Here is a 17,092-nt window from a genome sequence, read left to right as displayed (position 1 = left end):
AAATATACCCAAACCTCTCTTTCTCCCTTCTAAAAATCATAAAACAGAATGTTGAACTGTGCCAACTATTATTTTTTTGAATACTCAAGTTTGCTTGGTTCTGTTTATCCCCAAAGGTAGAGCTTTTTATATTTGTTTTTCTTTTGTTTTTAATAATTAGTTATATTTTTTTAATTTTTATTGAGCTACTTAAAACTGAATCAAAGCTAGTATTTCTTCTCCCATTTTGGGAATCATTAGAAGATTAGAAACTCAACAGCACTATGTTTGGGGAGTAATAAAGTTAGACTACAATTATAACTAGTTTCAGTGAAGTTAGTTTTTAAAGTAACAGCGCTGCTACTTACTCTGGGTCACTGACCCCATCTGCGCTTATTTACAGACTTACAGAGGATTTATGCCCTAGGTACAGTGGGTCTTACTGCACTTGCCTGTATTCTCACATTCAGCTAAGCCCACCAGTGAAATTCTTTTTGCCAGTAAAAGTACATCGTACGTCTTAGTATTTTGTGTATGTATTGTTTATATGCCATACAGAGTTGTATATACAAGAACCGTGTATAGTATTTCATGGCAGTTTACTTTCAGGATTAAATTTGATGATATATGTTAATTCTTTCTTTGCTTGCTGACAAATCAACTTAATTCATTTTGGATAATAATAAGAGCATCAAAACTATGATAAGTAACATTTATTGAGCACTTAAAATGTACAAGGTACCTGTCTCGGTGCTCTGTGTATGCTGTAAGAGGTGATGTTGTGCTCCCTCTACAGGCCAGACCCCTGAGAAGCCAGTGGTTACTAAACTGAGAATGCTCCGAGTTGCTGTGTTGTCACAGCCAACCCTACCTGAGGAAGCCTAGGCCTTGTCTCCCTGGGTATAGATGGAGCTGAGGCATTCAAGGAAACCTGTAGACCGTTAGGAGGATTTTGGCTTTTCCTCTGAGAAGCCATAAAGTGTTGGAGGATTTGGAGCGGAGGGGTAATATAACCTGACTTAAATGCTAATAGGATCCGCTGGCTGCTGCAGTGAGACTAGACTGGATGGGGTGAGGCTGGGCAGATAGAGGGGCAGAGGCAGACTCAGAGAAAGCAGTTAGGAAGCTATTACAGTAGCCTAGAAGGTAGATGACGGTGAGAACTGGTTGGATTCTAAATATGTTTTGAAGGTAGAGCTGACAGGATTGGATTTGGGGTGGAGAAAAAGAGAGGAGTCAAGGAAGACAGCCAAGGTTTTTGGTCTGAGCAACTGCAAGGATGGAATTTCCATTTACTGAGAAAAGGAAATTAGAGAAGGAATACTAACTTGTAGGTGGGCGGATATGAATAAAGATTCAGGTGTCAGGTGCCTGTGAGAGAGGTAAGTGAAGATTTGGGAAGGCAGTTGGATATGCATGTCTGGGGTTGGTGGGGCTGCATGGTTTGGGGGAGGAGGTTAAATAATAGACCATTTGCTTGTTTGTTTGGCCTAGAGCTTGCAGTGTCACGTGTCTCTAGGGGCCAAGTAGGAAGCTAAGTGAATAAGACAGCAGGGAGAGGCGAGGCCTGTGGTAAACTGCGGAGCGCATCCATCGCAGCTGCAGCTGAGGGCTGTCATGGCATGTGTGGTTCTGGTGCTGCCAGGTCTTCGGATCTCTCGTTAGAAAAGGTGGAAAATTGGAATTTTTACAGGAAATTTCTGAACTATCAAATGTTGAAAAGCAAGGATTTGAGAAAAGAGACAAATGGGAGGGACTGCTATAAAAATCTGAGGGTGAGGTGAGCAAAAGGGCATAAAAAGAGGCATATGTGGGGTTATGGTATGGGATATAAAAACCAACTGAGCACATGAAGGGTGGAAAGATGTAGGAAAAGGTATAGAGAATAGAGGTGAACACTTGTGCCTAGCTTAAGAAATAAATTATTATAAAAACAGCCGAAGCCCCCCACCACCACCATATGCCCTTTCCTGATGGCTTTTCTCCCCATCTCGCTCAGAGGTAACCACTATTCCGAACTTGGTATCTATCTTTCCCGTGCATATTTTTATACTTTTACTAAATATTGTTTGGGGGGGATACACAAATGTGTGACTATTTTGCATGTTAACTTTATATTAATGGTACCATACTGTATATATTTTGCAACTTGCTTCTTTTAGTTAACATTTTTAAAGATTTATCTATGTTTGATAATATCTTAGAATTTGTTTTCACTGCTAAATAGTTGTCCATTGTAAGACTACAAGGCTATTTAACTTTTCTGGTAATGGACCTCTCAGTTGTTTCCCATTTTTGGCTGTTATAAAGAGTGTAGCAAGAAATGTTCTTGTACACCTATCTTTGTGCATATGTGCAATGCTTTTTCTAGAGTATATACTTAGGCATCAGATTGGTAGATTAAAGTCGGTGTTTTGTGTTTTGTTTTTGTTTCTGTTTTTAACCATTTTAGCATCACAGGCTTGAGTATTTGATGAAGACATGGACCTAACCAGAAAGATATACATAAGCTTTTCTTATATGCCCATTAGTGGCTTCCTTAAGAGTTCATGCTTCCTAGATTAAAAATAACCATTCAAAGTTCTGCTTTGAGGAATTTGACTATTCTTGTTAGTTGAACAGTGAGGTGTGACAAATAGTATGTCAAACATTGAACCCAGAGCTTTCCAAACTTCTGTGCCAGAGTCTCCTTCAGGAAGTTGAGTTGTTATAGGAGGAACATGGATACCTGAAGAGAAAAGAAACTGCCATCTCCAAATTAAAGTAAGAAACGGAACATTTTTCTTCATATATTAAAAAATATGGTCTGTCTAAACCAACAAGATGCTGCAATGAACTAGGAAACTTGAGGAGCTTAATTCAAGTTGAAGTATTTTCCTCTTTGGAGACAATGAAATGGAGGCTCAGAGAAGCGAAATAACTTGTCAGGCTTTTACACAGCACTGCTGTGTCTGATGCGTCCAGATCATGTTTTCTTCGCGTTTTAGCTCCCTGGTGAAGAGTGATGTCAAGCAGAGTTACCTTTGTTTTTAAGCCTTTATTTAATTAAGCCTTGGTTAATCAAGTTATTTGATCATTACTTAAAACAGAGGTTGACATCTTCTACTTCTTATGACAAATTTTAACTGTCTTTTGTCCATCACTCCAAGAGGACATAGATCTCTTCCTCCCTGGCAGATAGTAGTTATTCGACAGTAGTTATCCATTGGATGCTCCTCTGCTCACCTATATCATGTTCTAGAGAGCAGATGTCAATAAGAGCTGGAAGCAGGCCAGTGGGCAGGTTTCTGTAGAGCCTCCTGTGTGCTGTGATGGTAACCACAGTCTTCATAGGGGTTCCTTGACAGCAACAGCTTTTTGTTTGTTTAGGTTTAAAAGATTTTTTTTTATCTTTGAATGGCTATAGGCCAGGGATGTTTATTCCACATAGCCACACGCCCTGCCACTTCCTATTGCATTATACCTGGCCCCTTCACGTATCTGTATTACTTCCCTGGTCACTGAAGACATGAGCTTATGAACCCTGGTATATATTCTCAGCTGTCTCACTTGGTGCTCTTTTGTTTATTGACTTAACATGAACTTAGTTCTAAATTTTAAGAAGGCTTTAAAAAACTTCTAGTCATTAAAGTATGGAATTGATCCCTTACTCTATAGTATATTATCACCAGTAATCATTCCATCAGAATCTAGTGGAGTTCCTCCACTAATCTTCCACCTCTGCTTTAGAAACTAAAGTCTGAGATCTGAGAAACTGTAAATGAGCTCCATGTGCAGGGTAGGTCTGAGAACAGGAACATTTGGAAGTCTGTGCCTCGGATATTACTGCATGACAAAGTACTCCAAAACTTAATGACTTACAGCAACAACGATTTTACTTGCTCACGATTCTGTGGGTTGGCCAGGGCTCAGCTGGGAGGTTCTTCTGCTGGTCTTGCTTGGGGTCTCATGCTGTTGCAGTCAGATGGCAGCTGGGACTGGAACCTCCAGGATTGCTCTCTTCACCTGCATGGCGCCTCCACAGGGATAGCTAGGAGCCGTGACCTTCTCCACATGGCCACATAGGCTTCGGTGCACAGCAGATGGACCCTAGGAGTTAGCATTCTAAGAGGACATGCATCACACCTGCTAGTGTCTCACTGAGAAGTCCCAGCGTTGACTTGTGGGAGGAGCCTATGCTAGGGTGAGTGCCAGGAGATGTGGTTCCTCGCTGGCACCAAAGTAACAGGCTTTCCCCATCCTGGCAGGTACTTTCTGGAGAGAGGGAGCCTGACACGTTCTGGACTTTGGGGCACCAGGCACCCCTGAGGGAAAGCATGAGGTACCATAATGAAAGTTGAGGACTAAATGAGAGTCGGCAAATTGACTGCTGAATCTCCATCCCTCTCTTCTGCCTGGCTGCCACTACACTGAATTTGGGGGATTTCTCTCTGAGGAAAAGGTTACTATAAAGAAAAAACATTCAAAGGAGAAGATGACCTCTTGAAGATTCTAAACATGATAGTACATATGAAACAACTCAGTAGAAAGGTTGGAAGATATAGCTGAGGAAATATCCCAGAAAGTAAAACTGAAAAATGAGGGGCCGGCCTGGTGGCATAGTGGTTAAGTTTGCACACTCCACTGCGGCGCCCCGGAGTTCGCAGGTTCAGATCCCGGTCACGGACCTACACACTGCTCATCAAGCCATGCTGTGGCGGTGTCCCACATACAAAATAGAGGAAGATTGGCACAGATGTTAGCTGAGGACCACTAAATCTTTCTCACCAAAAAAAAAAAAAAAAAAGTGGGGCCAGCCCAGTGGCATAGTGGTTAAGTTCACAGGCTCCACTTCGGTGGCCCAGGGTTCGCAGGTTCAGGTCCCAGGTGCAAACCTACACACTGTTTATCAAGCCATGCTGTGGCAGGCATCCCACATGTAAAACAGAGGAAGGTGGGCACGGATGTTAGCTCAGGGCCAATCTTCTTCAGCAGAAAGAGGAGGATTGGCAACAGATGTTAGCTCAGGACTAATCTTCCTCACCAAAAACAGAACAAAACAAAAAAAGTGTGAGAATAATCTCACACACAAAAAAAAATAAGAAAAAGGGCCGGCCCCGTGAGTAGTGGTTAAGTTTGACGCGCTTTGCTTCGGTGGCCCGGGTTCATGGATTCAGATCCTAGGTGCAGACCTACGCCACTTGTCAGCCATGCTATGGCAGCAACCCACATATAAAGTAGAGGAAGATTGGCACAGATGTTAGCTCAGAGTTAATCTTCCTCAAGCAAAAAAAAAAACAAGGAAAGATTGGCAACAGATGTTAGCTCAGGGCTAATTGTCCTCAGCAAAAAAATCCAAGTAAATGAAATTAAAGTGAAATATAAACTCTTATTTTTAAAAAATGAAGAAATGGTAAGTAGGAGAGAAAAGAAATTAGGGGAACAATGCAGGAAGTCTAATAACCAGTTATTAGGAAATGTGTCGGTGGTATTCTCACCATTTTCCAGATGTGAAAACTGTGGCTTTGATAGGTGAATGATTTATGTAGGGTCATATGGCTAACTCAGGGATGAAACTCAGTCCCAGATCTTTTCTGCCTCCCACTTTGCCGCCCATGAATGGAACAGGCAATTAAGGGCCCCTGAGTATCATATTTGTTAGTGATCAGAGGGTTGGGGTGGGAGTATTTGTCCAGCATTTGGGCAATATCCAATCCAAATGAGTTCTCCATAAAAGATGAACTTCTGAGATGAGTAATGTAGCTATAGAAACCTTAGAATATGGAGAGAAGAGATGATGAGGCAGAGTTAAGTCAGATTGCTAATGATTAAGATCATTAGTTGAAAAGGATGGGAAGCATGGAGAGGATGGAGAAGCACTGAAAATGTTGTAGGACAGGAAATGATGGAAATCTGTCAAGGAACAAATAAAAAGAATTCCCCAGAAGCAGTGGGAAAGTGGCTGCAGTGTTTGACCTAGGCTCGGTCTCCAGCATCACATAAGGGTCTTTAACTCCACCCTGCAGCCTGGGAGAGGGAGGGTAGCAGTGCAATGACCATAAAGTCCAGGCAGAATCCAGAGGACTTTGGGTTATCTGGTTAATTAGTAATTAATTTGATAATTATCAGGTTAATCATCTTTGTTACTCCTTCAATCTCAAGCTCAAATCCTAGCAAAAATTAAAGGCATTTTAGAAGAGATGAATCCAAAAATGAGATTCTGGAAAATGAAAAACATACAAAATCTAGAAACGGCACCAATGTTTAAGTGACTACTGTGACAGGCACTCTGCTGGGTGCCTCACGTAAACGTCATCTTAGTTCACCCTCGCAGATCTTGAGAGGGAAATGTGGTGGTCTCCAGTTCAGAGATTACAAGCAGCACATAAACCCTGCTGTCCAGTAAATATGTGGCAGGGCAGAAATTCAGACCCAGGCCTTGAGACCCCAGACCCAAATACGTTCCACTCAGCCATGTCCTCTGAGAAGTTAGGAGTTATTAGAATGTAAATGCCATCAGGGCAGAGACCTTGTCTCTCTGTGTGTCCAGCCTGATACGTTGGGGTGCTCCTGACCATTTGTTGACTGAATGAATGAATGAATGAATGATAAACCAGTGAATGGTCGTGCATTCAGAAGACTGCTTACTGAACATCTCCCAAAACTTGCCAGTTACTGTGTGTGGTTCAACAGTTTTCAGAGTTGGAGTACTGTTACTTGAATTTTAGAGTGCTCTTATGGTTTGCAGAGCATTTTAACATGTTTGCTTGATACTGGGAGGTAAGTGGGTATTATCCATTTTATACTTAGGAAGAGCAATTCACGAGTTAAGTGGTTGAATGTTAGCATTTTTTCACATACAGCGTGTTCTTCCTTAGAGTTGTCACTAAAATATGAGTATACTTTCCTTGTTTCTCAAGATACTGTAGGCTTTCAGTATTCTTAAGTGCCCTTCTGGATATGGTATACTATTAAAATATGATTATCGAAATTATCTAATAGTTTATATCATAATTTGGAATACTCATTAACAGCTCCAAATTAACACTTTAGAATACCTGCCAGGAGATGACAGGATATGATGGCTGCTTCTCCTACCCCCTTTTGCTTCTCAGTTTACTATTACGAAAACCCAGTAGTCTAATGATTAAAATATATATATATAGATATGTAGGATACTGCAGTAGTCAAGGAGAGAAGACAAAAGCCTGGTGGGTAGAGCTTGCTTTTATGCACAGAGTTAAGAAATAATCTCATTATTTCTTTGCCACTTATATATGAGAGCAAATATATATATTTCTAAGCTGCATTACTATCCAGAACAACTAAATTTTACAGTTGTATGGAAGTAATTTCCAAGACAAAGCATAAAAAATAGTATCTAGTCACTAGGTTGTAATGCTCATTCTCTGTAGAACATTAAACGGCTGGCCGTTTCGAGTTCTGAAAGAAGTTGAATAAGCGATCTCGAGAGGCTCGGTGTTCTGCACTGGAGACTGGTACTGGGTTTAGAAACACAGTGACACAGGCTTGCTGTAACAGAACAGCGTGCAGCAGTGTGTCAGCTGACGCTGGTGTTAGGTTCATGGTCTGGAGAAAATTGAATAAAACGGCCCTACTCATCACACCTTGAACGTTATGGTAAGCAGAGTCTTTCTGATGGAATTGTGTAGTCGGAGCAGTGTTTATGACTAATATCTGCCATGGTTTCTAAGAGTGTTTTTAAGGAAAGGACAGCTCTCTTGCCCATTTCCCTGTCTCCCCTGTCCTTTCTCCCTATTGAAAGCTGTGATATGATGTGGATAGAACATAACTGTCAGTGTTTACAATTAACCGTTTTGGTTGTAATCTGTTTCTTGCTGCTCTAACTATGGAACTGTGGGGTTTCTTGTTAGGCTGTCTGTAATACTTGTGCTGAGTCATTTTGAGTTAAGCGAATGGGGTAAAGTTCTATTTTTAGCCCCTCAAGGCCCGGTGAGGGCATGTGCGTGTGTTGGGGTGGTGCCCACCTAGAGAGACTCATTGCCAGCTTAAATGGGACTTTTGGCCACTGAATAAATATAAGGTTCCTAGGAAATACATTCACTTTTTTTTTGTACATTGTGAAATATTTTTCTTTCTTCTTGTGAGAAATAGAGAATTTTAAAAGTTTAAAAGTTGACATAGTACAAGATTATTTTGCAGTGCCTGTTTCCAACATTCATTTTTCTTTAAAGGTTGGCTCTTGTTCTTATCCTCCCAATTTCAGACTCTTCCATGCACTCTCCTTAAATTTTACCCCAGTTCTGTGTCAAGGCTAATACCCTGTTCATGACCCTTAAAAGAAAACAAAGCTTTCACATTCGCTCACAGTATTGACGTGTTTTCTATACTGCCCTTTTTGTTGCAGTCATGAGTGTTCACTTTAAAAAAGAAAAAAATCTCCTTGTTTTCTTTAGACCTTGAGCTCCTAGAGGACCAGATGAGATTTTTGTGATTTTTCTTTGTATTGAGTCTGGTACAAGACCTTGCTCACATTCAATAATGTTTTTGCTGGTGACTGACATTAGGCATGTGATGGGCATTTAGGTCCTTAGTCTGCCCTGTGAGCAAGATGCTATACCCCTGGGAAGACAGAAGCCATTCTGGGAGGTACATCAATATTTTCATATTTTATCAGTAAGTGCTATTGAATATACTTTATCAGTAAAATATGTGTACTAAGTTGGATCTACAAACCTGTAATTTTTAAACTTTTGTGTTTAAATATTGATAATGTAGTTCTTTTGGAACATGGAAGATTTATAAAACCCGTATATAAAAACAAAAGGGTACAAATACCTGAGTTTTACATACCTGGCGGTAAATTAACGTGTATTTCTTTTCTCATGCAGAGCTCTGGTATCGAGACGTTAGTGGAGGAGCTCTGCTCCAGACTGAAAGACCTTCAGAGTAAGCAAGGTGAGAGCATTGCTCCCCAGGGGCTGTGTTTACACACAGTAGGATAGTATCACCAAGGAATTTGATTGAGGGAAATCTTAGAATTGATCAAAAAGAGAAAAACAACAAGAATACAGTCTTTGTGTTCAGTGTGTGTTGCCAGGCCAGCATCACGTGGTGTCTTCAGCTGTTCATGACTTCTGGGTCAGCCCTCAGCAGTCACTGTGGACACATCCCTGCTCTCAAAGAAGTGACTTAATCCACAGGTGCCTCCTAGAGAGGGGACATTTCATTTTGTTTGTCTTCAGTTGAAGCTCAGAGATAGAGAGCAGTATTTTGTCTTCTCTGTCCCGTGCTGTTATATGCTCTCCCCCCCGTTAATATCTGCCTATTGATATCAAGGCCTCACAAGGTATCGACACTAATTATTGCAGGTTTGGAAGGAACTTCTGCCTTGACTCTTGAGTTTTTTGGAAAGGCAGACTTGACAAGCTCATTAAGTCATTTTGATTCATGAACCCTCATAGCTTCTTTTCCCAACTGTTCTGCAAGCCCTTAGAATGAGAGCTACATGTTAAGGTCCTCTTCATGCTCATTTTGCTGCCCAACAAGTCTTGAGCCTTGCTATAAGGGCAGAGTTTATTTATTTGTTTGTTTTTAAACTAAGACAATATCATGAGCTAAGCTAAGAGTATAGCCCTTTGCTTCTGTTTTAGTTGAAACACAGCCCTTGCTCACCTAGATGTTGAGTAACAGAGAGCTAATTGTAATGAAGAATTTTCTTTGCCGATTAGTATTAGTCAAGATGACTCAATAGAAGGTTCATGAGTGTAGAATTTTGTGAGAAAATATTTTTGGAATCTAAACAGATGTTCTCTCCTTCTGGTGTAATTAATAAGTACACAGGAGATTCCACTCTCGTAATTAAGTGCCTCCAGAGCACTGTATCAGTGATGAGATGAACAAGTCTTACCTCTCAGCCCACTGTTAATGTGGTTTAGCCAGAGAATTCCCTCTGGCACACTGCAGAAATAGATTTTTATTAAAAAGACAAACTAGTATAGAGTTCTTTTTAAGCCACAAAAGCCTATATAATTTCTGTTAAAGTTACTTGTGAAACTTTACAACACACAAATATTTATTAACTAGATATAAGACAAATCTTTCTGAATTTTTGTTTCTTAACAGAAGAGAAGATTCACAAAAAGTTAGAAGGGTCTCCCTCTCCAGAGGCAGAATTATCCCCTACAGCAAAGGATCAAGTGGAAATGTATGTAAGATTGTCTTCAGTAATAAAGTGTGTGTTTGTGAAACTCAGACTAATAATTGCTACGTGGTTTACAGTTTTTGTTTGTCATCTTCTATTTAGTTTCATATTTTATAATTCAGGAAACATTTATTGAGCATTTATTGTGTGCTTGACACTGAGAATTCAAAGGTGAATAAGATGGTTCTATCTTTATCATATATATTGAATCAGTATTTGTGATATGAATGAATGAAATAAGCAAGGTTATTTACAGTCCATTCATGTTACTTTCGCCTTTGAAATTTACACTACTCTTTGAGACAGCTGTAAGAAATTATGCTTATCCTTGTTTTACACACAAGGAAACCAAGCTCCCACTGCTGATTCTAAAGGGAACATGGGCAAGTCATTGACCTTATCAAACTTGTTTCCTAAAGATGCTTTTAGTTCTGTCTTTGTAAATGGTTAGTATTAAAATCAGCTGCATTATAAGCAGACTTCCTTATTATACATTTTATTTGAATCTTCTGAACTTCTAAAACTTAAGGAAAAAATAGTATTTAGTGGTTTGTGTAGACCTTCATTGTCCACCGTGGTAGCCATAAGCCATGTGTGGCTATTGAGCACTTGGAATGTGGCTACTTCAAACTGAGGTCTGCTGTACATGTGAAATTTGTAGATTTCAGATTTCAAAGAGTTAGTATAAAAAAGAATGTAAAATATTGTATTAATATTTTTTAATGTTGATTACATGTTGAAATGATGTTATTGTGGATATATTTGGTTAAGTAAAATATATTATTGAAATTAATTTCACCTCTTTGTACACTTTTAATGTGACTCCTCAAACATTAAAAATTACATGTGAGGCTCACAATATGTTTCTATTGGACAACTCTGGTATAGACTGAAAAGGAGAGAAAGTATAGCCCTTTGAAAACATGGCCTTTTATCACTTCATGTGTGACCCTGACTGTTGCCTGCAAAGTGACAGTCCCTTGGTAGCCACCCTGACTCTAGATTCTTCTTTGGCAAATCAAAAATTCTTCTTCCTTGTTTTCAAGCCCTCTAAAACCAGCGTCCGTGATTTTTCCTACCCTGTATTTCGAGTAGTTTCTGGTCTAATCAGGCTTCAGTTCCGTGAGCACAACATGCGCGTATCTTCCTGTCCTCATGCAGGTTCCCATGCCTCACAATTAGTACTCATTAAACTTCTGCATTTCTGGAACTTGAAGGCTCAGCTGTGGTCTACTTTCTCTAATTGTACCAGCATCATCTTTTCTGAACACTTGAATACCATAATCCCTGCTATTTCTGAGGGCCTGCTTAATGCCAGACATTGTGCTGGCCTCCTGAGAAAAAATAACAACAACAATAATCACTTAAGAAGGTGCTGTTCTGACTCATTTCGCATATTCATTCCTTTACTCCTCACAATTCTGTGAGGTAAAGACTATTATTACCCCCATTTTGGAGGTCAGGAAACTGAGCTGCAGAGAGGTCACACAGCTACTAAGGGACAGAGTCAGGATTTGAACTCAAGGAGTGTGGCTTCAGAGCTCATACTCTTGACTTCTTTGCTATCCAGTTTTTCAACTACATCTGTTTACAGTGCTCCCAGCAGCCTTGTGAGGTAAGTCATATTATCACCATTTACAGTAGAGGAAATATGGACCAAGGCATTAAATAATTAGCTACTAAGTCACAAAGATAGTAAGTGACTGATCTGAGAATCAAATTTAAATATCTCTTATCAAGGGTACATTCTTTCCACTACATTGTATTTGTTACTTGTGACTTCTTGATTAAAATTCAACAAACTTTGAAGATAAAAACTGTCATCTTACATATTTTCTTAATATTCTTATCTCACTGCTTGATACATTGGACTACATGTAAAGCATATTTTACTGTATTACTAATTATTTAAAAGTTAATAATTCATGGATGATGTAAATGTTGACTATTAAAGTGAAATATACCATTTCTCTGATTGGTAATGTTGTTTTACTATGCCTAATGCAGCTAAGTGACCACTTTTGAACTTTTTACTCTATTTTTCAGGTACTATGAAGCATTTCCACCACTTTCTGAGAAGCCAGTTTGCCTGCAAGAAATCATGACTGTATGGAACAAGTCTAAAGTCTGTTCTTACTCTAGCTCTTCTTCATCATCCACAGCCCCACCAGCTAGCACAGATACATCCTCTCCCAAGGAGTGCAACAGTGAAGGAGAAGTCATCAAGGAAAGGAGCAATGAAGTATCCACCACTGCACACGAGAAAACCCAGGGCAGAAGTAAAAATGAGAAGGAGAACAAATTTAGTAATGGCACAATGGAAGAAAAGCCTGCTTTGTACAAAAAGCAAATCCGACATAAACCTGAAGGAAAGATTCGCCCTCGCTCATGGTCTTCCGGCTCTAGTGAAGCAGGCTCAAGTTCAAGTGGTAATCAGGGAGAATTAAAAGCATCCATGAAGTGTGTGAAAGTAAGGCACAAGACACGGGAAATTCGGAACAAAAAAGGGCGGAATGGTCACAGCAGACTTTCATTGAAGCATGGTGAAAGGGCTGAAAGAAACATTCATGCCGGAAGTAGCAGCAGCAGCAGCAGCGGTGGTTCTCTCAAACAGCTGTGCAAACGGGGTAAAAGACCGTCAAAGGAAATGGGGAGAAAAGACACCGGGAGCACTGAAGGAAGAGACCTGTACATGGAGAGCAGAAACGACAAAGAATATAAAGAGGAACCGTTGTGGTATACCGAACCAATTGCTGAATATTTTGTTCCTTTGAGCAGAAAAAGTAAATTAGAGACCACATACCGAAACAGACAAGATACAAGTGATCTGACATCAGAGGCAGTAGAAGAATTGTCTGAATCAGTGCACGGTCTTTGTATCAGCAACAATAATATTCATAAAACATACCTCGCGGCAGGTACTTTCATTGATGGTCATTTTGTAGAAATGCCTGCAGTTATAAATGAGGATATTGACCTCACTGGGACCTCATTCTGTTCTCTACCGGAGGGCAACACATACTTGGATGATATTCATCTATCAGAATTAACACACTTCTATGAAGTGGATATTGATCAATCCATGTTGGATCCTGGTGCCTCAGAAACAATGCAAGGAGAAAGTCGGATTTTGAATATGATTCGACAAAAAAGCAAAGAGAAAACCGATTTTGAGGCAGAGTGTTGCATAGTGTTAGATGGAATGGAGTTGCAAGGGGAACGTGCAATATGGACAGATTCTACCAGCTCTGTAGGTGCTGAGGGCTTATTCCTGCAAGACCTTGGCAATCTGGCTCAGTTTTGGGAGTGCTGTTCATCTAGCTCTGGCGATGCTGATGGCGAGAGTTTTGGAGGAGATTCTCCAATTAGACTCTCTCCAATCTTAGACAGCACAGCGCTCAATCCACATTTGCTTGCTGGCAATCAAGAGCTCTTTTCAGATATTAATGAAGGATCTGGTATAAACTCTTGTTTTTCAGTGTTTGAAGTGCAATGCAGTAATTCTGTTTTACCGTTTTCTTTTGAAACACTCAACTTGGGAAATGAAAATACAGATTCTAGTGCTAATATGCTTGGGAAAACACAGTCTAGATTGCTAATATGGACCAAAAATAGTGCCTTTGAAGAAAATGAACACTGTTCTAATCTTTCAACAAGAACTTGTAGTCCGTGGTCCCATTCAGAAGAAACACGTTCAGACAATGAGACATTAAATATTCAGTTTGAAGAATCGACACAGTTTAATGCAGAAGATATTAATTATGTAGTTCCTAGAGTCTCATCAAATTATGTAGATGAAGAACTTCTAGATTTTTTGCAAGATGAAACTTGCCAGCAAAACAGTAAAACTTTAGGAGAAATTCCTACATTAGTTTTCAAAAAAAAATCTAAACTAGAATCTGTCTGTGGTATTCAGCTAGAACAAAAAACAGAAAACAAAACCTTTGAAACTACACAAGTATGTAGTGAAAGCAGTCCACATGGAGATGGCTACAGCTCAGGGGTTATTAAAGACATTTGGACAAAGATGGCAGATAGAAATTCTGTAGCTATGGTAGAAATAGAAAGAATTGACGATGAGTTGTTTTCAACAGATGTAAATAACTACTGCTGCTGTTTGGATGCTGAAGCTAAAATGGAGACCCTCCAGGAGCCTAATAAGGCAGTGCAGAGATCAGAATATCATCTGTGGGAGGGACAGAAAGAGAACCTGGAGAAAAGAGCTTTTGTTTCTAGTGAGCTATCAAAGGTGGATGGTGGTGATTATACTACACCCTCTAAACCTTGGGACGTAGCCCAAGATAAAGAGAACACATTCATTCTTGGAGGAGTTTATGGAGAGCTCAAAACCTTTAATAGCGATGGGGAATGGGCTGTTGTACCGCCCAGTCACACAAAAGGAAGTTTGTTACAATGTGCAGCTTCTGATGTTGTGACAATAGCTGGTACAGATGTCTTTATGACCCCAGGAAACAGTTTTGCTCCTGGTCACAGGCAGTTGTGGAAACCCTTTGTGTCATTTGAACAGAATGATCAACCGAAGAGTGGGGAAAATGGATTAAATAAGGGATTTTCTTTTATCTTCCATGAAGACTTACTAGGAGCTTGTGGTAACTTTCAAGTTGAGGATCCTGGCCTTGAATATTCATTCTCTTCCTTTGACTTAAGCAATCCATTTTCACAAGTTCTTCACGTAGAATGTTCATTTGAACCCGAAGGGATTGCATCTTTCAGCCCTAGTTTTAAACCGAAATCAATCCTCTGTTCTGATTCAGACAGTGAAGTTTTTCACCCCAGGATATGTGGCGTTGACAGAACACAATACAGGGCTATTCGGATCTCTCCTAGGACTCACTTTCGCCCAATTTCTGCATCTGAACTGTCGCCAGGAGGAGGAAGCGAGTCGGAATTTGAATCTGAGAAAGATGAAGCAAATATTCCCATTCCTTCTCAAGTTGATGCATTTGAAGATCCACAGGCAGATCTCAAACCACTGGAAGAAGATGCAGAGAAAGAAGGCCATTACTATGGAAAATCAGAGCTTGAGTCTGGAAAATTCCTTCCCAGGTTAAAAAAATCTGGAATGGAAAAGAGTGCTCAGACATCACTGGATTCCCAGGAGGAATCAGCTGGGATTCTGCCAGTCGGAAAGCAGAATCAGTGTTTGGAATGTACCATGAATGAATCTCTGGAAATTAATTTAGAAAGCTCAGAAGCAAACTGTAAAATAATGGCACAATGCGAGGAAGAAATTAATAATTTTTGCAGTTGCAAAGCAGGTTGTCAATTCCCTGCTTATGAAGATAATCCAGTTTCTTCGGGACAGCTGGAAGAGGTATGTGTCTGTGTCTGTTGGTATTTGATAAAAGGATTTGATCAGACTTTAATCCAATATCAGGAAGTAGGGCTAAATTATTGGGAAATTAGCTTAAATGTCTTATAAACGTATCATTCTTTTGATTTTACATAGGGCTTAAAATAGATTTGATATTTATAAATTTGAACTAGACCGTGACATTTTCTACAGAGAAAAGACGTTTTTAAATAAATCACAGAATATGAGATTCTTATGTGTTGTCTTAATATGCATGTACTGTGCTTACAGCAAAACCTAATATATAAGGTTTCCATCTTCCAAAGTTGGTGACTCAGGATGTGGCTGTTTACTCTTCAAATGGTCCTTGCTTTTCAGAACTAGCAGGAAAGAGTTTCTTTAAGTAGCAAGCTCATCTAACTGACTCTGAAACATTGATCAGTTTATTAAAACTTATATTTTACGTGTAAAATAAATTATATTTGTATAGAGTTCTCTGAAATATATTGTGGTACATGTGAAAGTTAACCCATAATCCAAATGCAACAAAACACCTTCTACAGAACCTTGTACAGATGCACCTTTATACAAAGTACATATTCCTGAAGCTATGTGAATTATATGTTAAGTCTATCAAACAAGGTTAATAGTAATAGTTTTGTTAATGGGAGTCATTGTACATTTTGACTATTCCTAAGAAGTGGTTTGAGGTTAAATTGATTCTACAAGAAATAACAGGGCAATAACCTGTTTTCTAAGAAAGCATAATGATCTGCCCATTTTTCAGCCGTTATTTGATATAGCAGTGTCGGGCATTTTTCCAGAAACAGCTTATTAAAAAGACAGTTGGAGGTGGTTAGAAGTCATGCCACCTGTGGTTGGAGAGCAGATGAGTGTCGCCCTTCCTCTCATCTCTCCTTCTGCACACTCCACCCGCCTCTCACACGTCTAAATCTTACCCACACCATGAGGCTCTCTTCAGATCCCACCTCCTTCACTGACACGTTCCCTAATTCCTCTTCTCTCCCCTACTCCGCCCCCACCCTGCACCAGAAATAATTTCTTCCTTCTCTTCACTTTTGTACACTTTATGCCTCTTTTTTATTGCGTTTTCCATTTTTCATGAGTCATTTATGTGCTTTAAAGTCTCTCGTTAGATTATAAGCTTCTTATGGACCATGCCTTATTCATTTGTGGGGTCAATGCCTAGCGTGGACCTGAGTGCATGTGATGGTAGGAAGCCCCATAGGCGACTTGAGAATCACTGCTCTAATTAGCATGCCTGGAGACCCTTAGACATGAATTGAATCCTATTGAAACACTGAAATATGAACTGCTGAGAACAAGAATACAATAACGTTGTTAGCGTTTATCTGCTTGTTTATTGCCCCCCTTTCCATCCTTAAATATTCCTTTATGTACTTTGTATTTCACCTGGTTCCAGATTGGGAAGAAAGAAAAAGAGGAAAGAAGCGAGATTCTGCATCATACCACTACCATATTCCTTCGCTTTCTAGTATGTTGATGTATTTATGTGTAATCAGAATTCTGGATTGTCTTGAAAGGTCTTAGCTGCCAGTAAAGTCCTCAGAGGATATTGGGGGTTGTCAGTCCTCTCAGCCCTGGTCTCTCTG

General features: G+C 39.8%; 1 protein-coding gene across 5 annotated transcripts in view; it reads left to right on the top strand.

The window, feature by feature from the left end:
* Window positions 1–17,092, top strand: part of KIAA0232 (KIAA0232 ortholog) — an 84,830-nt gene that overhangs the window by 52,286 nt on the left and 15,452 nt on the right. For 3 of the 5 annotated variants that reach the window (XM_087434885.1, XM_087434884.1, XM_087434887.1), the window contains exons 4-7: window positions 8,832–8,898; window positions 10,066–10,147; window positions 12,191–15,479; window positions 16,903–16,974. In XM_087434885.1, the coding sequence (XP_087291011.1) occupies window positions 8,832–8,898; window positions 10,066–10,147; window positions 12,191–15,479; window positions 16,903–16,974 (3,510 nt within the window). The remainder of the gene's footprint in view (window positions 1–8,831; window positions 8,899–10,065; window positions 10,148–12,190; window positions 15,480–16,902; window positions 16,975–17,092) is intronic. The other 2 variants (XM_087434886.1, XM_087434888.1) reach the window with 1 other exon arrangement.

The sequence above is a fragment of the Ceratotherium simum genome, chromosome 8 (genome assembly GCF_057802395.1).
Source record: "Ceratotherium simum simum isolate JZ-2026a chromosome 8, ASM5780239v1, whole genome shotgun sequence".
Lineage (NCBI taxonomy): Eukaryota > Metazoa > Chordata > Mammalia > Perissodactyla > Rhinocerotidae > Ceratotherium > Ceratotherium simum.
This window is presented reverse-complemented; position numbering and strand designations above follow the sequence as displayed.